This window comes from Triturus cristatus, chromosome 4_2, assembly GCF_964204655.1.
Source record: "Triturus cristatus chromosome 4_2, aTriCri1.1, whole genome shotgun sequence".
In the NCBI taxonomy this organism is placed as follows: domain Eukaryota; kingdom Metazoa; phylum Chordata; class Amphibia; order Caudata; family Salamandridae; genus Triturus; species Triturus cristatus.
In genome coordinates this window covers 28,437,695-28,463,034 of record NC_140586.1, presented here as the reverse complement: position 1 = coordinate 28,463,034, position 25,340 = coordinate 28,437,695, and the positions used below count along the sequence as shown (strand labels likewise).

Here is a 25,340-nt window from a genome sequence, read left to right as displayed (position 1 = left end):
CATAACCCCAGGATCAAATTCTTTCTATCTGCTTATGTTATAGCTTGGCTCATTTTTAGTATCAATTGGTTACATTTGGCAATCTCCAGAGGGGTTCTAACTCTTTCAGTTATGTTTGTGGATTAGCTCTGCATATGGTCTTATGAAGAAAAGCTAATGTGAGTGAGGCATATGGGTGGGTGATTTACATTTGGTACCTGTTAAGCTATACCTGTGTGTGCCTGAATAATCGCCCCTTTTCTCTTTTTCTCACGACCACAGATATTTTGTTCCCAGTGAAGCGGCATACACACCTGAGAAACCAGAGAGGAGATGTCTCCTCATTCTTTTATTATTTTGTCCCTTTTTCCCCTTTCCTTTGTGGGCGGCCTCGCAGGGGAAGTTATACTCTCTTCTCTCTGCTGGTTTGCGCAGGAGGGAGTGGGGAAACTAATCATCGCCCCAGCCGGTTTGTTCCGGAAGGTTAGTGGCTTGTATTGTCTGCTGACCTGAAAATCGATGACGAAAACTGCCCAGGACACTGTTTTGTCAGCTACAGTTCCTCACTCTAAGAGAAGAGCTTTTCAAGAAGTGATTTTATCTATCCACGCTTCTCCAAGTAAGGTATCTCCCTGTCCTCCTGAAGAAAAATTTGATTTTGGAGACGAGGAGGAAGATTCAGAGGATGATGGCATGTTTGGTGTGGCTCGCAGTCCTTCAGACCTTCGTATAAAGTGCCAGAAGGATGAGGAGTACATTTACTATCCTCAGGACCCCAACCAAGATAGGCAAAGGGAACAAATCATTCAAATGCCTGTTTTCCTAGTATCAAATCTGCAACATATGGTGTAAGAATACTACCGCAGATTCCCTCCTTCAGAACCAGCGTCTTCAGTTCCTCAAACTCCTTTCACACAGCTTTCCTTGGTAATTAGATCTCCTCCTCCTATATCTCCACCACTTGTAGCAACGTAACCACAGGATCAGGAGAATCATACCACTGATGACGAGAGAGAGGACGACTAGCTGGACGAGGTATCACTACCCAACGAGTGGGATGACTACCAAATACAAACACCATCTCCTTCCACCCCGCCTCCGATAGTCGCCACCTGAAGCTATAGGGGGTTTTCATACCCTTATGGAGAGAGCGGCAAAGAGGTTTCAGCTTCCCATGGGGACCAAACAAGCTGATTGTTTTCTTTACGATTTCAAGGAAATGACCATAAGACAGATTCGCTCAATCCCCATAGTGGATTTTATATGGCAGGAAGGCTTGAAAGTAATGAGAACACCAGCCTCAATTCCAGCAGTCTTACCTAAATTGGAGAAAAAGTATAAGGCGCCGGACAAGTCGCCCGCCTGCCTTATAGGTCAACCTAAGCCGGATTCGGTAATTTCACAAGCTGCTCAGCGTCATGCCAGAAATCCTGCTCCTCCTCTCTGCCTCTACTGATAGACGGAAGGCGTCTTGACTGTTGGTAAAACGTTCTCCACCATGGCAGCAACCACTGTTGGAGATGCCAATTCTCTTGCAATTCTGGGCAGGTACCACCGCCAAATGTGGTCGGACATTTCCCCTTTTATTGAAATGTTGCCTGGGACCTCGAAAGCTGAGGTAATGAGAATTCTTCAGAAGGGAGAAAGGATCCCTGCTGAGATTGACTGCGCCGTGGATGTTTCATCAACAGGTTTCCGTCAATTGGCTGGGGCTGCGATCCTGAGACATCAGGGCTGGTTAAGAGCTACTTCTTTCCGGCAAGAAGTTCGGACAAAAATAATTGATATGCCTTACTTTGGCAGTTGGAGAAACAACAAGATGCTTGGATTCATTTTTCAATGCTTTATCAAGTATTTAGAAAGTCAGTGCAGCTATCCTGGTTCTCTTCAGGCAATGGATCGTCTGTAAAGGGAGTCTTCTTGTCCTCAAGACGTCTCTTTGGTCCTCGGGAAAAGGAAATAAGAATGAGTGAGGACATCGTCTCTGTGCCTCAGTTTTATGGGGCAAAGGAGTGAGGGGATATGCTAGCCACCTGTTCCACCACCAGTGTTGCTTACAGTGCTTTACGCGGGCGCCATGCTTTAGAGAGATCCCAACAGCTGGCCTTCCCTCCGCGCTTTCCAGGAGCTCTTAACCCGATCCCCCCCCCCCCTTAGAGGTCTCTCCGGAGCTCCTCTGGAAAATGCCACAAAAACGGGCATGTAACTTTGATAGCCACGCTCCTCCTGGAGTGAGGCGGGCTATTCCGGCTCCCTCTCTTGAGTTGTTCTCGGGGAATTGTCTTCCACGGGTCCGGCCTCTATTTGGGACGCTCCGAGGCTCTCTTCCGTTTCCTTGTGGACCTCTCAGCAGGTGGGGCGTGGGATCCTTCTACGTCCTCCATTCACTTTGCTTGTCAGGGGAAGCGCTGCCTATTAAGGCAACTGTGCCGTAGACCTCGTTGACGATTGGATCCTGTGATGTAGTCACATGCTGGTTGTTGACACCACGGAAGTCCATGTAGGTGACAGACTTCCCGATCCCTCTTATCCGGATCCTTTGAGGAGGATAGAGAGAGGAGAGATGTAAGGGGGAATATGTCCTCACCTGCACCCTCCATCACTGCGCCTCCAGACACGTTGTCACACTTACGATGGTGAATCCCTCTTTGGTCACCACATTGACCAATCCCTTCAAACTATTAAAAAATATACAGATACTGCAAAGGCTCTAGGCACATTGCAATTCAAGAAGCAGCCTTTTCATGGAGCCAAAGGACAAGGCTAGTCTTCCTTTCGGGGAGGTTGTAGTCAATACAAGCAGTACCATCCGTATCAAGGTCAATCTCGATATTCATCATCACAACATCAGCAGTCGTACAAGCAACCTCCTGCTGCTTCCTACAAGCACTATAGAGGCAAGACTTCCTTCAGAGGCAGAGAGAACACACACCAAGAAACAGTGACAAATGCCCAGTGCTGGCCACTGTTCCCACCAATCCTTCTAAAATTGGTGGAAGAATTTCCTTTTTACTCCCCCAATGGTCTACTATAACTGACAGATGGGTTTTAGATATAGTTTCCAACTGTCACACTTAGGAATTTCAAAAGATCCCTCCAAACTGCCCACCCAGAGGTCCTCCTCCCTCTCATCTAAAAGAACTGTTATCTCAGATAAAGATAATGCTGCTCAAAGGAGCCATCGAAGTGGTACCAGGTGTCCAGCGAGGAACAGCATTTTATTCAAGATTTTTCCTCAAAAGAAAGAAATCTGGGGAATGGCGTCCCATCTTAGACCTTCGTGGCCTCAAAAAATTTCTGAAAAAGCAATCCTTCCATATGTTCCCTTCAGGAGGTGCTTCAATTAGTAAATCAAGAAGATTACATGACTACCATAGACCTTCAGGGTCCCTATTTTCATATCCCCATTCTCCGCAAGCACAATAAATTCATACACTTAAGAGTGGCTGGCATGGATTATCAATCCAGAGTTCTACCAGTTGGCCTTCGTTCAATGCCCCGAGGGTTCACTAAGGTCCTAGCACCTGTGGCGGCACACCTACGGCAGACAGGAATTCAAAACTTCCCTTATCTGGACGATTCTCATAAAGGCAAAATCCTTGGCAGTGGCAAACAATCATACTCAGAGATGTCTCTCTCTCTTCCAGTCCTTGGGTCTCTCCATCAACCTTCTAAAGTCTCAGCTAAATTCCCTCAAGAGTAAGGACTTTTTTAGGAGCAACCGTAGACACTAACCAGGCAGGAAAGGCAAGAGAAGATTCGCAAACTGGTGGCTCTACTCCTTGTAAAAAAAAATTCAACTTCAGTTCGGAAGTACAAATCGCTTCTGGGGATGTTGTCTTCCTGCATTCCCCTCATTCCCAACTGCCGCTTTCAGATGAGGCCTTTGCAAGAAGAGCTAGACAATCACTAGCTACAAATCTCAGGGTCCTTCTAGAATATTATAAAGATAACACCTCAGCTGAACGAGGCGTGTCAATGGTGGACGCACATCCTGAACATAGCCGCTGGCCAGTCGTTCCTTGTAGATCCTCCATATTACAAAATTACGACCGATGCATTCCTCGAGGGGTGGGGAGCACATCTGGAAGGGCGGACAGTCAAGGGAAAATGGGACATCCAGCAACGGTCCTTACACATCAATCTATTGGAGTTAAAAGCTATATTCCCGGCCCTGAAATCTTTTCTCTCAAAAATTTCAGGAGCACCATTCTTCGGACAAACGACAAAACAAATATGCATTATCCAAACAAACAAGAAGAGACCAGATCAACTACGCTATCCCTACTAGCCCAGTAAATTTGGGATTGGACACTTCAGCACCAGATAACGTTAACAGCGGAACATGTTCCAGTAGTGGCCAATATTCTGGCGGATTGCTTGAGCAGGTCAATTACAGCCAACCAGGAATGGGAACTCCACCAACCAACGCTGGATCGCATCTTTCTGTTGGGGGGCAAATCAAGGTTAGACCTATTTGCGACCAGTCTGAACCGCAAATGCAGAATCTTTGCCAGCTGGCTACCCCAACAGGGATCGTGCAGGAATGCGTTTTTGATAAATTGGTCAAAGATGTATGCTTACGCTTTTCCTCTGATTCCTTTAATTCCAAGAGTGCTCCGATAGATGAGAAAGGAACCTTGCTGAATACTTCTCATAGCACCCAAGTGGCCTCCCCAGTTCTGGTTCATAGAGCTTCTCCTCCTATCGGAGTGCAAACCTAGGTTGTTGCGTCCAATGCCGAACTTGCTAACGACGAATCACGGCCAAGTCTACCATCCGGACCCAACATCGCTATGATTGTCGGCTTGGCTCCTGAACACTGAGTTTGCCGACCTAATTATCCCTGCCTATTGTTGGGAAGTCCTTGCAAATGCTAGAGCACTGTCGTCTATAAAAACTTACAAGCTTAAATGGAAGAGATTCTGCCATTGGTGTGCAAGTACAGAAGTACATCCCATTCAATTTCCGCCAGAACAATTACTAACTTTCTTCCTTCAGCTAGCTAAATCTGGTCTCTCCCGTTCTTCCATTAAGGTTTTCCTTGCCGCAATCTCCAGATTTCAGCGGCATAATAGGTCACAGTCTCTTTGGGCATCAAGAATTATAAAACTATTTCTTTAGAATGTTCCCTCCAATTAGGCGTCCACCTCCGCCTTGGCATCTCAACATTGTATTGGCACAACTTATGAAGAGCCCATTCATTTAACAGAGCTCATGTACATTACGTGGAAAACGTCTCTTAAGCTGCTCTTACGTAGGGCAAGAAAAGTAAGCGACATACATTATTTCACTATTAGTCATACTTTCCTTCAATTTTCAAAGGATTCTGTTATTCTTCGTACCAATCTCTAAGGTTCTATCTGATTTTCATTTAAATGAACCAGTCATATTGAAAACTTTTTTCCCAAATCGGCAAACACCACCGGAAAGATCCTTACATTCCTTGGATCTAAAGAGGTGTATAAAATTCTACTTCCAAACGACCACCAGCATCCGCAAGACCGATCAGCTTTTTGTAGCTTATAGTAAAATCAGAAAGGGATATCTTTTTACTAAGCAAACAATAGCAAGTTGGATATCATCAGTGATACAGTTTTGCCATCAGCAAGCAGGCCAACCTTTATCTTCGACAGTTAAAGCTCACTCTACAAGAGCTGTCTCCTCTTTGACGGCTCTCTTTGCTGCTGTGCCTATACAGCAGATCTGCAGAGCAATTACATGGTCCACCAGGCACACTTTTACAAGGCACCACTGTCTGGATGCTACAAGCAATGCGGACACAGCTGTGGGACAAGCGGTTCTCCGTAATCTTTTTCAATAAGGTGAGCCTCTCTCCTTCCCACCTTCCTATATGTCTTGACTATTGCTTTTATTTTCATTCGTATTTGAATTAACTTTGTATCATGTATACATTATGTACACTTGCATATTTAAATGCATGTATGCAGGGGAATATATATATATATATATATATATATATATATATATATATATATATATATATATATATATATATATATATATTCGCCAAACACAATCCCATTGTACGGAAATGACAAACGGACCCAAATTCGGTGCTCAGGATTTTATTTGTGTGCCCAGTACCTCTGCCACGACGCGTTTCGACCTTTCAGAGTTCTTGTTCACATAACGTGCATGCGAAGTGCCTTTCCTTAAATAAAGTGCTTGTGCAATCACTTGTGATATGTCACATGGACATAAAAGAGTAGTTTCACGATCGTAATATCACTAATAGCAGCCACAATTCAATGATTAACGTAGATACACAGATAATAGCATAAATAATAAAGTCCTTAAAAATATTTCTATATGTTAACAAGGTTATGCTAAAAACTTCATTTAAAAACCACGATATAACTCGTATTTTTAAAAACTAGGCAAGTAATCCAACATTTAGCAGAAAATTGAAAGCAATTAATACATTAATACCAATTGTAAACATTTCAAAACTTAATCTATTAAGATTTAAGATAGGTTCTGCAAGATGTTGCCTTTTAGAAGTTGTGATCTTGTGTATCTGTGTTGTCGCTGCAGGTTAATACAGCCCTATGTGGGTATCAACTCTAGTCTTCTATGCGTTCATCAAGGTGCTAATACTAATATGTGTTACCTTACAGTGCCACCCAGGTTATCTTAAATTGCAAAGTGCTAAATACTAAAAGACAAAAAAAAATGAAGAAGCATAAAAAGCTAATATGAACTGCTTGTCAAATACTTGTATATAAATGTGCAAATAGAGCAAAGATAGAATCTTAAATAGGTTACAGGCAGGTATAAAAGTCCTCGCTAGAATTCATGCCAGATGGTGTCTTAGTATCTAGTTCTAATATATACCTAGTTTCCGATCGGTGTGAGAGGGCCTCATGGTTACCTCCCCCTTCCTAATGACAAGATGGTATCCACCACATAATATTTTAAAAACTCTGGATTTTTATTATGTGCATCCTTGAAATGTCTCGCGACCAGGTTCGAGGGCTCGCATTTGTTAATTGCCCTAATGTGCTGGACTATCCTCTTGTGGTCCTGCAACTTTGTACTACCCACATATCACAGGCCACAGGGACACTACACATAAACTGCGTTCTCCGTTTTGCATGTTAGTAGTTTAGTTATAGGTACCGCCTCTGTTTTAAAAGGGCTAGTATATGATGTTGTACTTGTTGCAAATCTACATGCCTTGCACGATTAACATTTTATAAATCCCTTCCGGGAAGATAACCAGATTTTACCCATCACCAACTCTGGACTACTTTTAACTAGCATGTTGCTAATTGAACGTGCCTTTCTAAATGTTACATCAGGGGTTTTTAGGTATCTGGTCCCCTAATACCGGATCATTGCGCACCAGCACCCAGTTCTTATTTAATATTCTACGAATACGTTGGTGCTGTGTGTTATATGCAAGAATCCTTCGCGTCACTGGATCAATTGAATTAGTGCCATTGCTATGCATATTGGACTTTGTAAACAAAATGTCCACCCTCTCAATGTTATTGGTCTTAGCAATAGCATCATCTATAGTCTTAGTGGAATATCCCCTGGCAAGGAATCTATCCCTACTATCCTGTTGTGCCAAGTTACACTCATGTGGGATGCTGCAAATACGTTTGATACCAGCATCTCTCCATAAGGTATACTTTGGATAAGGTGTCTGGGGTGATGGCTGTTAGCATGTAATACTGTATTCCCAGCCATTGGTTTTCTGTACATTCTCTATTCAACTTTTCCATCACAAATAAAAACCTCAATATCCAGAAAGCAGACTCTTTCTCTACTCATGGAGGCAGTGAAATGCAGGTTAAGGTTATTGGAATTGATCTGCTCTATGAAATGGAGTGCCAGCTCTTCAGGGCCCCTCCAGATCAAGAACAAGTCATCAATATACCTATACCAGTGACATATGTTTTGGCTCATGATGTCAGCATATATGTTATTGAGGACTTGCTCCTCCCATAGGCCCATATGCCCCATCACCACGCCTATAGTCTGCTGGTATACCTGGTTGTGAAACAGGAAAAAGTTGTTTTCCAGACATGTCACTATCATATCGACCAGCATCTTATTGTGCATATTCAAGCCCATTGATCTCTAATTCAAATAATGTTCGATGGCTTTAATCCCATCTTGGTGTCTTATGCTTGTATACAGTGGCGTAACATATAAAAATGGGATGCATTTTTTTCTACGTATAGGTTTTCGTACGTTTTCTACTGCTTGCCTTATATCAGCATATATTCCTATAATACTACTGCTATCTATTCAGATTCAAGCATGTGAATCTATAAGAGATACCCCAATACTGGAGAAGAAAATAAGTTACCTGTAAACTGTGGTTATCCAGTATTGGTATCTTTCATAGATTCACATGCAACCCACCCTCCTCCCCATAGAGGCTCCCCTGGTTTATTTTAGATACTTATATTGCACTTGTTCTCGAAAATCGACAGCCTTGAGCCTCTGTGGGAGAGGGTTCTACAGGATGCTGTCGCCAGATTGGCTGGAGTTTGGACCATTCCTAATGTCCAGGACAAGATATTGAAGTGAATGTTTTTTCTCTATTAACCTTAGTGTAAGTCATTAATCTGATAGCGACTACTAGCCGCAGATTCCTTAATTTAGAATTATCCCCATGCGTGAAACTGGATCCGGAAAACTTTTGCCACAGCATCCCTTGCATGCCGGGGGGCGGCACCATGCAACTCCGCCCGACGTCCGCGGGCGTGACATCAGCGAGGTGACATAAGTCCCACCCCGGCACGCTGACATCAGTTTCCTTCTTTTCCGCGTGCAACGCGGATCCAGAGTGAGTTCTCTTGGCCTGTTTTCAGGCCTCTTTTAACGCCTTTGCGTTGGGAACAGTGTGCATTGCCTTCGGGTTTCAAGACGTGCGCTTCTTGTGCGCGTCAGATGTTGGCGACGGACCCTCACTCTATTTGTATGTGGTGTTTGGGCGAGCACCATGATTCTACGGACTGCGACGCTTGTCAGCATCTCAAGCCAAAGTCCTGGCGGGAGCGCCGGATGAAATTGCTTTCGGCCCGCTTGTCCAAATCGGTCTCGTCACAGCGTCCGACTCTGTACCCTACCTCGGAAGGGTCCCGAGGCCACCGATTCCGGCTGCTGCATCGTCCTTCGCCGAGGCCCCACAGGCGTCGTTCGCCCGCCGGTAAGTCCTGCAGCTTGCCTCCGAGGCCTTGTCCTCCTTCTGCAGAGGGTGCGGGTTCCTCTAGGGACGTGCGCCCTCCCCCGTCGTCATCCTATCTGCTGTTTCATGGCATTGGGGCGACAAGGGCCCAAATGAAGGCCTATGATACGGCTCTGCAGGCTTCTTTGGGCCCCCCTCCTCTTCCTGTGTCGTCCACAGATCCCTTCGCCCCCCCCGACGCCGACAAGTTTGGCTTCAGGTGTTGGTGTGGTGTCGTCGAGGCGCAGCACTGTAGGGTTCCCCTCTTTGACCCACGGCATCCCTGCCTCGCCGCAAAACCCCGCGGGGTTCCCTGTGGTGTCGCAGGAGGTCGCCGGGACTCTCGGCTCGTCCCAGAGTCCCCCTCAGTCCTCTGGGCAGGCGGCTGTCTTACCGGAGGCCGAGCTGACGCCTTTCTGGCGCCAACAGCTTTCCTCCCCGGCCCTGGAGGCGCAGCGGGCGGTGGCCGGGACCTGGGGCGCCTCCTCGAGTCCCTCTCGGTCCTCTGCACAGGCGGCTGCCTCGTCGGAGGTCGAGCCGGTGCCTTTTCGGCGCTGTTCATTGGCTGCATTGGCTCCGACCCCGCCCCTTTCTCCTATGAGTCACGTGGTGGTGGAGGTCGACTCGGCACCCCTGTAGGACACTAATGCGCTGATCGAGGACACACCAGTGCCCATGGCGGACTTGCCGGCACCGTCCCGATGTCGGATTGTCGACTCTTCTCTGGATGCCCCTTCCTCTCCGGAGGATTGTCGTCTCCTGGTCTCCTCTTCACCGGAGACTGGACACTGCGTCGTTGCCTTTTCCCCAGCGGCTTCCAAGGCGGGTTCTACGCCGTCTCTGCGTCCACAGCCCTTGCAGTTGGTTGCTCCGCAGGCTTCTCCACCTTCTCCAGTGACCCCTCAGGCCCCTCACTCGTCCATGGGTCTTCCGTCCTACTGGCCGTTTCTTCCTCCAGCAGGGCACGGGGACGGGCGGCTTAGTTTGCAGCCCTCGCCCATGGAAGAGTTGCTCTCTTCCCCACGTCGTCCTAAGGAGGCGAATGTGACCTTTGTCTGGGCCATGTCCACGGCCACCGGCATTGTGCAAATGGGCAACCCTGTTGCTCCACTCCCAACGGACCACTTGTTGGAGGTTCTCCACCAGGGCTCTGGTGGAGAGGAGCCGCTTCTTCCAATTGAGGCTAAGCTCCACAGCTTTTCAGGGGGCGCCCTGCTACGGGGGATCCGGTGCCTCAGCCGCTCCGCCACCGTCCTGCCCCGCAGGATCCAGTCTGCCTTTTTCCCCACCCTTCTGCCTAGGGCCCTGTCCTAGAGTCTGCTTTTCCTTCCTTGCCTTCAGTGTTGCTCCCTCCGACACGGGAGGCCCCGTGGTTGGACTCCTGGGGGCGTAACATTTCACTTCCACTAGTGCTGCTCTGCGTGCGCTCAACAAGCTTTGTGTGGTTGCCAGGGCTACGGCTACCTCCGACCTATGGGATTCTGCGGAGTCCCTTCTGTTTCGCGCCTCCCACGAAGGTGCCCACGCTGATCTGCGGCACCATGTGCATGGCTGCATTTATTCTCTGTTCGGCCTTGGATGTCTCTGATTCTCTCACCCGCGCTATGGCGAGTTCAGTGGCCCTCCGTCGCCAGGCTTGGTTGCGGCACAGCGTCTTTCCAGAGAATATTCGGGAGCGTCTTGTTAACCTGCCCTTTGATGGGGTTCTTTTATTTAACACCCGTGCGGACTCCGCTATTCAGCGACACCTTGCAGGGCCCCCCCCCCTCTTGCGTTTCTCCCGCCCTTCTCTTTGGGCCTAGTGTTTCGGTTGGCCCGTCTGTGTGCTGTGTGTGGCTTCAGGGCCCTTAAGTTGGCCCCTCTGTACTTTTGGCTGCTGGTACAGCCTTCAGTTTTTGTGGTGTGATTTTTCGCTGTTAGTGAAGCTGTATAGGTCCTCAGGTTGGACCATCTGTCTATTTTTTGTCTGCTTAGTAAGCCGCCTGGGGTGATATCCACAGGTATTTTATGTTCTTGACCTCTGCTGCGGGTTTCCCTAAGAGGTGTTCTCCTGTTTTGTATTGGGACATGTCATACTCTAGGTGGGGTACTTGTTGGCTATTGTATAGGTTGTCCTACACTGGGTGGATGTGGATGCCTTCTCGGGTTCCTCACGTATCCTGGCGTCCCTGTATACCGCTTGGTGCGGTCTTTTTTCTTCCACCTTAGCGCAGTTTGTGCTGCTCCAGGTTCTGTCTTGCTCAGTCTCCGCTGGTATTTCTATCCTTCCTCTACAGGGCTTGTCTGTCGTACGTTTTGCCCTTTGTTCCTGAGGGCTATCTGCTTCTGTGCGTTTTGCCTTCCCTCTTCAGCCTCTGGATCGCCAGACCGACTTGCTATGCCGTCTACGGCATCGTGTCTTGGTGTTTCCACCTTATTTTCCGACGTTTCGGCATGGTCCTCTGCCTTGTGTTCCAGGGGGGCTAGGATTTTCCTGGTGTTCTCCTGTGTTCTGGTTGACGACTTTGGTCTTTACTACTTATTCTCCTCTTTCTCTTCTGGCCGGTCCCACTTCTCTTCGTGGAGCGGGTTGTGCCACTGGGAATGTTCCTTCTCTTGGGTCTGTTCTGTGGTTCATTTGCCTCGGTCTTCGTCTTGCGCTCGGCTGTTCTGGGCACAATACTTCATAGTATTTACCAGCAGCCTGCTGTGCATGCCTGGTCGTTATGGTCCACCTCCATGGGCCTCGGTGTGTGCTCGTGTGCTCCTGTCCCTTGTTTTCCTTCTCACTTTTGCGCTTTTCGGCTGTGGAGCCGTTCCTGCCTTGTCCCCTGCCTCGGTGCTGATGCCTGTTCGGCTGTCCCCTTTGCTGTGTGTGTGTTCTCCTGAGGTGGGTTCTGCCTCCGTTCCACCTCTTCTCCTTGTATTTTGTGGGTGGTTCTTTTCTTCCTCTGGTACTCTTGGTGCCGTCTGTCCCTCTGGGTTTTCTGGCGGACGCCTTTTGCCCCTCGGGTAGGCTTGTGGTAACCTGGCCTTCCCTTCTTGTTCTTGCTTGCTTCTGCTTGGTGGGGGTTGGGCCGTCCTTTCTGTCCCCATGACACATCCCCTGTTGGGGCCCTGTGTTCTTTCACGCTGGTGCGGTTTTCTCGCAGACTCTCCTCCCCTCTAGGTATGGCTAGGGTATCTATTCTACGCTAAGGAATCTGCGGCTAGTAGTCTCTATCAGATGTACAAGTTACTTACCTTTGGTAACGATGTGTCTGGTGGAGACGATTCTAGCCACAGATTCCTCCACGACCCGCCCGTCCTCCCTGTTCTGCGAGGACCTTTCAGCTGATCTTCGGCACTCACCTCCCTCTGGGTGGCTTTGTCTTCTGCAGGGGCCCTCTTTCACTTCCTCCCTGGCAGGATGCTTTGTTCTGTTTGTTTCTTCCACTCCTTCCTTTCTGGTGATTGTACGGTAGGTTCATGTGTACTTCTGCTTCCCTACACCCTGGTTTTCCAGTGTGGGGCCTCCTTATACTCTTCTTTTTTTTTCATTACTTTGGGTTTCTGACTCCTCTGCAGTCCTCTGGGTTGGGGTCTCTTGGCTGTGCCTCGGCCTTTCGTTCTTTACAGGGGATCTGACACTCCTTGATGGTGTTGTCTTGGGGTACTTTGTCGTTCTTCCTCTGTTCTGGAATTGTTCCCCTTCACTGTTCTAGATTGGGGTTGCAGACTCTTTCGTCTGCCGCAACATTTTTCACATGTTTTTTCTGTCTCTAGGGAGGATATCGCCTTCGCTTTGCAGGGTTGCTTCTCAGAGCGGTGCTCTGTTGTATCTGAAAGAAACACGTTGGTTAGATTCCTCACTTTAGAATATCCCCAGGCGTCAGACTGGATCCGGAAGATTTTTTTTGTCAGCAATACCCCTTGCGCGTCGCTAGGCGTCGTCTGCGGCTCCGCGTCCGTCGTCGGCGTCGTGCGCCGGGATGACGTTGTCGGAGTACTTAGACGCCGCCCTCGTGCGCTGACGTCAGTTCTTCTTTTTTCCGCGCCAGTAAGCGCAGATCCGGGAGAGCTACCCCTTTTAGTCTTTTTTGACTAAGTTTTTTGATCCTTTTTGATCTTGTTTCGACTCCGGTGCCAGTAGGATGCCTGGTTTCAAAGCCTGTGCTGACTGTAACCGCTTGATGTAGGTTACGGATCATCACCGCCGGTGCCTTTACTGTTTGGGCCTCGACCACGACGCGGAGTCGTGTTCGGACTGCAAGGCCCTGACCTCGAAGGCTAGACGGGAGCGGTCCCGTAAGCTCCTCGAGATTCGCCACTCGGCTCCGCGCCCCTCTCGATCCCGGTCCAGGAGGAGGTCCAAGGTTCGGTCGGGGAGCCGCAGCCGACGTCGTCATCGCTCGTCTGGCTCCAAGTCTTCGGGTAAGTCGAAGCACTCCAAGAAGTCCAAGAGGCGACACCGCTCTTCGGACTCCCCTCGCCGGTCGCGCGACTCAGCTGAGGGTCAGGGTGGTTCCACCCCCACGGCTCCAGCGGAGCCGCAGGCGCCGCGCAAGTCCCCATACCCGCCGGTCCCTGGGATTGACGCGGCGCCGGCGGAAATCAGTGCCTTCCTTACGGCCATGAGGGGCCTGGCTCCGCCGTCGACGCCCGCTGGCGCGCCTTCGGGCCCCGTGGACCCGACTGGGCAACCTTGCATGCCGGCGGCTCCGGCCCCGGCGCCGGCTCCGGCCCCGACGCCGCAGGTTCCCGGGGGACTCGCCCCTGAGTCCCCGTCGACGCCGGTCGACCTCGTCACACCTCCTCCGCCGGCGTCGACACCGGTTCCACCTCCGACGCCGAGTTCAGCCCCGCTCCGGATCCCGCGCCGTTGCGGCGTCGATGGACGCCGCGTACGGCGCCGATGGACGCCGCGTACGGCGCCGTTAGAGACACATTATGTCTATCGTCCGGCTCCGCTCCTTCCTCCGGTTTACCAGGAATCGGATGACGGGGGCGAATGGGAGGGGTCCGAGGATCCTATGGCAGTTCAGGCTCAGCTGTCACAGGACTGGGCAGATGAACTGGGGGAGGCCAGTGGTCTGGATACCTCAACAGACACTGGATTCATCTCTCCTCCGACTGTGGCTTCGGAGGAGGGTGCTGCTTTCTCTGTGGTGCTGCGCAAGGCGGCCGCAGCCCTTGGGCTCGAGCTGCCTGCCATGGCTGTGAGGACTAACGTCCTCACTGAGGTGCTTCAGTCTGCAGCAAGCTCCACTCAGCCTCTGCTGCAATTCAATGAGGCCCTCATTGACGTTCTGCAGGGCACCTGGTCCAAGCCCTCCACAGCTCCTCCTGTGGACAGGAACGTCGCCAGGCGCCACCGCCCTGCTCCGGGCGACCCCAGTTTTCTGTCCCAACACCCCACCCCCGAGAGCCTGGTTATCCAGGCTTCTACCTCCCAATCCTGCTTCCCGACCGTTCCGCCGGACCGGGATTCCAAGAGACTGGAACAGTTTGGCAAAAAGATGTTCTCCTCCCTTAGTTTGGGTCTGCGGTCCTTGAACACCGCCTGTCTTTTGGACCGTTATTCCCACTCTCTGTGGGATACGGTGGAGGACATGCTGCCCCTGTGCCCAGAGGAGGCCCAGACACGACTTACCCAGGCTCTGGCCGATGGGAGGGACGCAGCACGACATGCAATCCGATGTGGGCTTGACACTACGGACTCGCTGGGTAGGGCGATTTCTACCACGGTGGCGCTTAGACGTCACGCCTGGCTGCGGTCCACGTCCTTTTCGGGGGATTTCCAGAGCACTCTCATGGACATGCCCTTTGATAGCACTCGCCTTTTTGGTGAGAAAGTGGACAGTGCGCTGAATCGCTTTAAGGACTCCCGGGCTACGGCCAAGTCCTTGGGCCTCTCGGCCCCGCGGTCGCAAACTTCCGCCCCTTTCGTGGCCAAGGAAGGGGTGCCTCCTCACGTCCGCCTAGCCACCAGCCGCGGAACCAACCTGCGCGCGGTCGCGGGCGTGGTTTCCGCCGAGGCGGTTCTGGAGGACGACGCGGTCAGCCCACATCCACCCCGGCAGCATCCGCCTCCAAGCCTTCCTTAGTCCGAGCTTTCCGGCCCATTCCTCGCCAGTGGGCGGCAGAGTTCGCCATCACCTGCTCCACTGGCGTACCATCACTTCGGACAGGTGGGTGCTGCAGATCGTCCGAAGGGGCTACTCCCTCCCCTTCGAGACGACCCCTCCAGCCATGCCACCGCAGCACCACCGTATCTCGGAGGATCATTTGAATCTTCTGCGAGAGGAAGTTTCGGCCCTCTTGGCCAAAGAGGCCGTCGAGCGCATTCCGAGCCCAGAAGTAGGTCGTGGTTGTTATTCCCACTACTTTCTGGTTCCCAAGAAGGGCAAGGGGGGCCTACGCCCTATCTTGGACCTCCGGAACGTCAATGCCTTCCTTCGGAAGGAACGGTTCAAAATGTTAACTTTGGCTCAGGTTCTAGCTGCCCTAGACCCTGGAGACTGGATGGTAGCGTTGGACTTGCAGGACGCTTATTTCCACATCCCGTCCTGCCGGCCCACCGGCGTTACCTGCGGTTCACGGTGGGCCAGGAGCACTTTCAGTTCATCGTGTTCCCCTTCGGCCTCACCAGTGCCCCTCGGGTGTTCACGAAAGTGATGGCGGTGGTCGCAGCTCATCTGCGCAGATCAGGGGTTCCAGTCTTCCCCTATCTCGACGACTGGTTGTTGAAGGCGGGCTCGCCCCAGGCAGTCGTCTCCCACCTCCAGACTACGACGGATCTCCTGCATTTGCTGGGGTTTTCCATCAACGTGCCGAAGTCACACCTGAGTCCCTCTCAGAAGCTCCTCTTCATCGGAGCGGTTCTCGATTCGGCGCAGTTCCGGGCTTATCCTCCGGAACAGCGGGTCCGGGATATACAGGCCCTGATTCCCATCTTTCGGCCTCTATCCTGGGTTTCGGTCAGGCTAGTGTTGCGGCTTCTGGGGCTGATGGCCTCCTGCATCCTACTAGTGCATCACGCCAGGCGGCGCATGCGGGCTCTGCAGTGGGACCTGAAGTTTCAGTGGGCCCAGCATCACGGCAATCTGTCCGACCATGTCTTGATCTCGGAGGGCACTGCGCAGCAGTTGCAGTGGTGGCTCACGGACCGCGTTTGGGTAACGGGCAAGAGCCTCTCCCTTCCCCAACCGGAGCATGTCGTAGTGACGGATGCGTCCCTCCTGGGATGGGGTGGCCATATAGGAGAGGCCGAGATCAGAGGCCTCTGGTCTCCGGCGGAGTCTCGTCTCCACATCAACCTGTTGGAGTTGAGAGCGATCCGACTTGCACTGAAAGCCTTCCTTCCCTCTGTCAGGGGAAGTGTCGTGCAGGTGTTCACGGACAACACCACCGCCATGTGGTATTGCAACAAACAGGGCGGGGTGGGGTCGTGGACCCTTTGTCAGGAGGCTCTGCGCCTCTGGACATGGCTGGAACACCAGGGCGTCACCCTAGTGGTTCAACATCTGGCGGGCTCTCTGAACGGCAGAGCAGACGAACTCAGCCGCCGGTGCATGATGGATCACGAATGGCGTCTGAACTCCGAAGTGGCGCAAGGTCTCTTTCAGCAGTGGGGAGAGCCTTGGTTAGATCTATTCGCCACCGAAGAGCACGCGCAATGTCAGCAGTTCTGCACGTTGGAATTTCCAAGGCGGCACTCGCTCGGCGACGCTTTTCGTCACGAGTGGAGTTGCGGTCTGTTGTACGCCTTTCCGCCTATACCACTTCTGCCCAGAGTGCTGAAGAAGATCAGGCGCGACCAGGCCCAAGTCATCTTGGTGGCTCCGGACTGGGCACGAAGGTACTGGTATCCCGAGCTACTCAGTATGTTGACCGATCCTCCGATACGTCTGCCCCTTCAGGAGGATCTTTTGTCGCAGCAGCAGGGGACGGTCCTCCACCCGAACCTGTCCAGCCTCCACCTCCATGCGTGGAGATTGAGCGGCGGCAGTTGATGCCATTTGACTTGCCTCCTGAAGTCTGTGATATCATTCTGGCAGCCAGGCATCCCTCCACAAAGACGGTATACGCCTGCCGGTGGAACAAATTTGTGGCATGGTGCACAGCAAAGGCTGTGGATCCCCTTTCCGCCCCTCTTTCTGAGGTTCTCCTCTTTTTCCTTTCTTTGGCCCGGCAGGGCTCTGCCCTGGGCACCTTGAAAGGTTATCTTGCTGCCATCTCTGCCTTCTTGCGGCTTCCTGATCAGCCTTCTCTTTTCAAGTCCCCTGTAGTTACACGCTTTCTAAAAGGCATTACTCACACGTTCCCTCCTGTCCCTTTTGTAATGCCTCAGTGGGACTTGAATCTTGTTCTCACATTCCTGATGTGCGCTCCCTTTGAGCCTCTTCATAATTGTCCTCTTAGTCTGCTGACGCTTAAGACTGCTTTTCTGGTAGCCATCACCTCGGCTAGATGGGTGGGTGAGCTCCAGGCCTTATCATCAAAGCCTCCTTTTCTCTCTGTTCATCCGGACAAGGTTGTCCTTCGGCCTCGTCCCTCCTTTCTTCCGAAAGTGGTGACCCCCTTTCATCTTGGGCAGTCTGTCACCTTGCCCACCTTCTTTCCGCCTCCGCATCCTTCCAAAGAGGAGGAGAGGCTCCACCGTCTGGACCCAAAACGTGCGCTCTCCTTTTATCTGGACCGCACAAAGCAGTTCCGGGTGGACGACCAACTTTTCGTTGGATACGTGGGTGCTAAGAAGGGGAAAGCTGTGCACAAACGGACCATCTCTCGGTGGGTCGTTTTGTGCATCAAAATTTGTTATTCCTTGGCAAAAAAGGACCCTCCTGTTGGGCTGCGCGCCCATTCTACTCGGGCCACAGCGGCTACTACTGCTTTGGGACGGGGTGTCCCTTTGCAGGACATCTGTCAGGCGGCAACGTGGGCCTCGCTTCACACGTTTGCCAGGCATTATTGCCTTGACAGCCAGGTCCGGAGGGATGGCTTCTTTGGCCGTTCTGTCCTTCAGGACTTTCTGGTGTGATCTTGGTTCGCAGACCCACCACCGGGGATGGTATTGCTTGGGTATCTATTCTAAGGTGAGGAATCTAACTAAAGTGTTTCTTTCAGATGAACAAGTTACTTACCTTCGGTAACGATGTATCTGTAAGAAACATTAGTTAGTTAGATTCCTCACCGACCCACCCATCCTCCCCGTTCTGCGAACTGACATCTAGGGTTAAGGTTATCCTTTTCAGGCCCCTAGATTTTATTTTTGGCTCTTGCATGGCTCTGCGTTCCTGGCGCGGAAAGCTATGTACAAGAACTGACGTCAGCGCGCGAGGGCGGCGTCTAAGTACTCCGACGTCATCCCGGCGCACGGCGCCGACGACGGACGCGGAGCCGCAGACGACGCCTAGCGACACGCAAGGGGTATTGCTGACGAAAAAATCTTCCGGATCCAGTCTGACGCCTGGGGATATTCTAAGGTGAGGAATCTAACTAACTAATGTTTCTTACAGATACATCGTTACCGAAGGTAAGTAACTTGTTCTTCCTTTCCATGACTTTCATAACACAGTGCTTGTCACTGTCCCTCATGGTGCTGTTCCTCACCATTTGCTTCTTCCCTTTCTGTTTCACTGATTTTTTCGCACACTGTTCCCATACTTTCACAGCTTTGTTTATGATGGCTCCGCATTGTGGCGCGGAAAAGTTCTCCGAAGAAAACTGCAGCAGCGCGTCGGGGTGGGACTTATGTGACCTCGCTGACGTCACGCGGAGGTGATGCCCCCCGGCGCACAGGGATGCTGTGGCAAAAGTTTTTGGGATCCAGTCTCACGCCTGGGGATAATTCTACGTTAAGAAATCTGCGGCTAGAATTGTCTCTACCAGATACATCGTTACCGAAGGTAAGTAAATTGTACCTTACTGCTTTTTGTGTACCGTGGGACTCCCACTTCGATGAAGGGGAATGATTCAACCATGTGACTCTATGAAAGGTATCAATACTGGAGAATCACAGTTTACAGATAAGTAATTTACTTTCTTCCTTGTGTTGCGCTGCCGGATGATAGTCAGTGCTTCCCACGCTACACTCAGGGAGGAGGGGTTTTATTTATTTTTTCGTTCCCTCTACTTTTGGGGTCATAAATTATTCTCTAGCCCAGCCTCTCCTACAGTGGAAGTTGCGAGGTTCCGTAAACCTCAGCCATATAAATCAATGTATTGATACAGAGAAAATGTACAATTTTTCTCTACAGTCCCCTGCTTAGTTTAAACGCCAGTTAATGCCCTGTTTTATTAATATTATGTTTTAACTAAGCGATTGAAAGGCTACTTGTGGCAAGTTGATTCAGCTTAACTGGTGACAGCACAGTCCTTCAATGCTCCACTTTCTGACATTATCTGTTAGGTAATAAATCTTCCAACCCTCCTCAGAGCGACGCAAGGAAAACACAGACACCAGGCAGGCTTCCAAACAGAGGAAATGTATTTACACCTTTCTTCTTTTATTGGCATGCCAAGGCAGAAGGCAGACGCACATCCCAGTGCCACGTCTTGGAACAAGCTTCTTCAGCCCCACATAGATTTTCAGGGGATCTTATATATGGAAGAAAGTGCTGTCACAAGTAAAACCCTTAGATGTGAATGAAGTCCATATACAGGTATATATACAAATAGAATTGCCATGCAAGCATAGGACATTGAGCAAAATATACTTATTGCAGTTTAAGTAAACAAGGGAACAAAAAAATAGGTTGAGCTTAACTTGCAAGAAACAGAGGCCTCAGAGTGTGTGTTGACAGCTGTTAACCAAGGACGTGTCAGAGGGTAATTAAGGCCCTTGGGTCAGGCTGGAATAAGTATGTAAAGGAGGGGGAATTTTAGGACCACAGACCAAGCAGTTTGGTCAGAGACCGACATAGCTAGCCCAGTGGGTCTGAGATAGGTGAATCAATCCCAATTCTCCCCCGCACTATCTGGCTGATGCAAACATATTGATATATATTTTTCCCACACCTCTCTCCAGAGCAGACATTGTTTCCGACCTCCGAGACCGCTGTTCTCACCTTAGGGGTTAGAAACTCATCTGTGGTGGCAGGCTGGACTGGAAACCAGTCAGCCAGCACACTAGAAGGCTATTGGGGTTCAAGGGATACCTCTAAGCTGGCCTCTGGGTGCATGTATGAATGAATCCATTACTGGAATCAGTGTGGATTTATTATTGCAAGGCGTTTGATACCAAACACCATAAGTTTCATTGTAGCCATTATGAAGCTGGAAAAGTAGTTTTGACCAGTCCCCAGTACATACCTTAAGATGACTTTCCTGTTCACTTGTATTGTCAGTAATTTAACTGACCATCACAGGGGCATATCTGCTCATGCAGATAAGTCCTCAAATGCAATATAATGCCCTGTGCCCTTTGGGCTGTGAGGCCTGCTGTAGGGGTGGCTTACACATTTTATATGCAGTGTTAGGGGGGCATGGCACTTTTTAGAGCACCTGGACATGCAGCCTGCAGTGGCTGTCTGTATGAGTTTGGTGCTGTGACCCTTATTAGTGGCACAAGATATGCTGAAGCTCTTTAGTACCTATGCCCTAGGTACCAGAGGTACCACTTATTATGGAGTTACAGAGGTACTAAAGGCCTGGTCGCTTGGTGATCAAGTGCCCAATTGTCTTGTTTTGGGGAAGAACACGGACACTGGGGACCTCTTTATCCAGATCCCAGTGCACTTCAGTCAAAGTTTCAGTAAATACCTGGCAAAAAGTGGGGGGACGACGGCAACAAACACCCAGTTTCCTACAAATACCACACCTAGTAGTGACTATTAGCTTTTCAAAGGGAATTATCCAATGGGCATTCTTTGGTTGCATATTTAGCACTCATACGACTACAGGAAGGATAGAGCTGGAGAGTGGATAACTTGGAGAAGATATGTGGGCACCAGTTATTATGGGTCCATTGGTAGTTGATTTATTTTCAAATTAGAAAACCACCATCAGCCACAGCACACCTGATAGGATGTTGAGGCTTCTTCCATACTATGAGACAACCTCCCTGTTGTGCGTTGTGTGCCTAGTGCACCCTACTGTTACCTGCATAGTGCTGTCTGCATCTGCATTCTACCTATTATATAAAGATACTTACAATAGCAGCCCACATACAGCCACAGATCTGGCCCGCCAAGGCAAGATCAGACCACACACTGACCTGCGAAACTGACCTATGTGGCACTGCCAGATTGCCCATAGGCCAGTTCGACCCTGCCACAAGGAGTGACTATGAGGGCTAAATTATTCCTACTTGCTTATTAATACGACTGCTCCAGAGGCAGATTTGCTACCTCTTTCTTTGGTTTGTCCTAGACACAGATTTCGTAACAAAAAAGCCCAACATGTATCTAGATGATCGTATGTAATGTTAGCTCAGAACCAGTTCCCTGAAATGCAGTGTTACAGCCCTTAAAAAGTACTTGTGTCAGGAAAGAAGACACGAGAACAATGTTAACTTAAATGTGTGTTTTTATTGCCACAGTGCTCCGACAGAAAGCCCCAAGCACATCAAGAGAATCTGATAGTGCATCCATTTGGCAGGTTTTTGTGATTAACTATATTGAAGGTAGCTAAGTGGGATTTCATCAAAAGGTGACATGACTAAAACTGGTCTCTTTGCAGGAAGAGGCAGAGCTCCGTAGTGACGGCACCAAGTCCACCATCAAACCTAGCCAGATGTCTGTGGCACGGATCACCTGTGTCCGAGGACAAGGCCCAAATGAGGGGGTACCTTTCATCGATGACTACATTTCCACTCAGGAACAGGTGTGTGAAATTTGCCGTATGTGGCAACTCAATGCCTCCAATCCCTGTGTGATTTAGTCTCACCACATGAGGGAGTGTGAAACTTGGTGGAACACTGCTTACATGTAAAGCGTTACTCTTTTGTTTCTGTAAAAGAAGAGATAGTGGTAAATGAAAGTTAATTTTTCCCTGCAGGTTGTTGATTACTTGACTCAGTACTCCGGCATCAAGCCGGGCGACTTGGATGCCAAAATCTCCTCTAAGCACCTAACTACCCTGAAGTCCACATATCTGAAGCTGCGGTTTCTTATTGATGTCGGGGTCAAGTTTGTGGGCCATGGGCTCCAGAAGGACTTCCGAGTCATAAATTTAATGGTAAGTGCATGTCTTTTCATCATAAAGCCCCAAGTTCATTTGTGTGAGCTTCGGATAAACCTTTAAAATTAAGTGAGGCAATGTTTGCAAGAAGGCTTCTTAAATGTGTCCCTTTTGAAATTAGAAGTTCTTACATTCTGGTGCTCAGGCAGACATTGCTTTCTCATAAACCATTTTTCTCTAAAGTGTAGCCACTGGCAACTCGATGCATTAGGGCTTCTGTTTGGAACAGAGATACCAAGCTCCCAGAATCCATTCTTGGAACTTTTTCATTCAACAGAGCTGTTATTGGGCACTCTTTAATCCTGTCTCTTTTTTTTTTTTTTTGTTTTTTAAACATAGCTGAGCTTATGGTGCTGCCATTTTGTATAAGTTAGCAACTGTCACATTGGCGCTTGGAAGGACTATTTAGGCTAGATGGTATTGCAGTGACTGAGCAACCCCTATGTAAAAGGATATGCCTGTCCCGTGCAGTGGATTGGTACTCCTTCAAATGCTTAATTTTATCTAAACTATTCAGCATGCAGACTCATTGTAGTGTTGTTTCTTCTTTTAGGTATCGCATACAGACAACCTTAGCTGTCTGTTATTAACAGAACTATTGTGTACATAACCAAAACTTGCAGTAGGCTTTGGGTCAACCCATTGCTTATCGGTTGGCTTTCTTGCTTGCTTCTTATTCGATGGCTTTCCTTACTCGTCTTGGGTTTGTCCCTTCTCTGAAACATAGCTTCTTTGTCATCCTGATTGAATGAGTTCTATCATTCCACTGCTTACTATAAGTAAACTGCTACTTTTTCTTTGAGCGCTCCATGGGAGTGCATGTGTTTTGTAGCTCTGTCCATGTTCTGCTCCCCACTGCGCCCCACACCCTTGCCCTTCCCTGGCCTGCTCAGCTTCTTTTTCCGCAAACCCACCTCTCGCCCCGCTTCTCAGTTTTATCACTAACAGCCCATCCCATTATTTTGGTTTGCTACAATGCCACTGAGGTGAGGCCTACTGGAGTTACCATAGAAAATAGGTTTCAGCACGTCACTAGGCATATTGCACAATCTACTGCCTCGCCAGCTGTAAAGTGAATCCTTCTGCTCACATCGCAAGGAGTCCCAGTTTTGAAGTGCCTACAAAACCGTGAACTAAGTGTTTCTTCCTCATTACAAATCGCAGGAAACACTCATGGGACTGCAGGACTAGCCTATTAAAGTACACATCCTGAACATTCAAAGACCCCATCCAGTCCTCTGCACAGTGGCAGTATTCCCTTGCAACATGGAGGCACTGACAAAGTTATGGTAATCCCCAGCAACATGATAACCGATGCTCAGTGGTTCTAATTCCTGGTAAAATGCTGAACTGGGAATGATGTTGTTAATCGTTGACAAATGCTAGTTCTGGGACAGTGGTGGTAATCCCTGGCAACATACTCGCCAGGCACAACTGTGATAATTAGTGGAAAAATGCAACACTGGAACGTTGGTGGCAATCCTTTGCAACATACTGGCCCTAGCACAATGGTGGTAATATGCTAGACCTAAATTAACAGCCTTAATCCCTAGCAACTTGATAGCCTTTGCCCAATGGTGGTATTCCCTGGCATAGTGTGGGCAGCCTTGGAACGAAGGTGCCAAGGCACACACTTAAATCACCATTTTAAATGTATAAATGTATCAGGGTTCACATAGGCAAGAGAAAAGGAGAACCAGTGTAAGTGGATATATATAACGGGCATATCTTATAGAGACTTCTAGCTGCAGATTCCTTACCTTTGAATTTCCCAGGCGTCAGGCTGGATCCAGAAACTTTTGCTGAGCTATACCCCTTACGTGCACTGGCAGGTGGCTCCTTTTGGCTCCGTGTGACATCGTTGGCGTAGTTTGCAGCGCGGATGTCAGTTCTTTATTTCTGCGGCAGTTAAGCGTCGATCTGAGAAGAGCTACCCCTCTGTTGTTTTATGACAGGCTTTTTCTCAACTTTTTGTTGACTTCCAGAATTTTTTTTTCCATTGTGTGCAAAGATGTTATCAAGAAAAAAAGGTAACTAACACGAGGCAGCCGTGTGATACATGAAACCGACTATATGCTAAGGTACCGTCAGACAAACACCCCTGTTCCCGACGGGAGACGTAACCCCCCCCCCCCCCCACCCCCCCACCCCCGCCTCACCGGGCTCCCCTTTCTTCCTGCTACAGACACCACAGCATACTAACGAGCAAACCAGAATCAGCCACAAAACAAGTAGTTACCACAATACGATCCGTAGGCTCAAAGACCTCCCCCTCAAGCCCAGTCCCCCCCACCCCACCCCAGTTAACTGGTCTACGTTTTCCCCCCGACACCCACAAAGTTGACTTACCCGTATTGGGAACGCAATCATGGACACTATATAAGAAGGTTTATGGGGATAAAGTTGGGGACTGAACACCATCCCACACCTCTGGGAAACCCACGTATGCAGACACCAAGAAACCTACTATTGCATGTAATAGTCCTACAGAAGGGTAATCCCCATTTCATTTCGCTATTTCTTACCTGTGATGTAAACTATATGATGGGTTGGTTGCTCCGTGATGCAATGATACTATTCAAGTGCCTGCACTCACCTGTCACCATGTGTTAATGATGACGTGTAACTATGTACCATGAAATGTAAAACTCCCAATAAAGAAATGAAAAAGTAAAAAATAATCCAGTAAAAAAGATTTAAGCCGTACGGGGCCTGTCCCCGCATGATGTTGGTCACCGATCGATACCTTGTCTGCTTCTGGTGTGTCAAGCGCGACCACTAACCAAACTTGTGCTCGGACTGTCGGGCCATGGCTCCTAGGGCTTTACGGGAGCAGGCTTAGAAGCTCCTTGTGGCCCGACAGCCGACAGTCAAGGGAGATTCCAGAGGTCCTAGTCCCGCTCGAGGAAGAGGTCGTCGCAGGACAGCTCTCCGAGTCCAAAGTCCTCTTCGTCCCGCTTGAGGTTGTGGGGACACTCGGGAAGAGGCACAAGAAGAAGTCGTCCAATCG

At 49.6% G+C, this 25,340-nt stretch overlaps 1 protein-coding gene across 3 annotated transcripts in view; it reads left to right on the top strand.

Annotated features, from left to right (window-relative positions):
* PAN2 (poly(A) specific ribonuclease subunit PAN2) overlaps positions 1-25,340 on the top strand; it is a 1,342,435-nt gene that overhangs the window by 1,080,962 nt on the left and 236,133 nt on the right. For all 3 annotated transcript variants that reach the window (XM_085600270.1, XM_085600271.1, XM_085600272.1), the window contains exons 22-23: positions 21,830-21,973; positions 22,148-22,327. In XM_085600270.1, the coding sequence (XP_085456396.1) occupies positions 21,830-21,973; positions 22,148-22,327 (324 nt within the window). The remainder of the gene's footprint in view (positions 1-21,829; positions 21,974-22,147; positions 22,328-25,340) is intronic.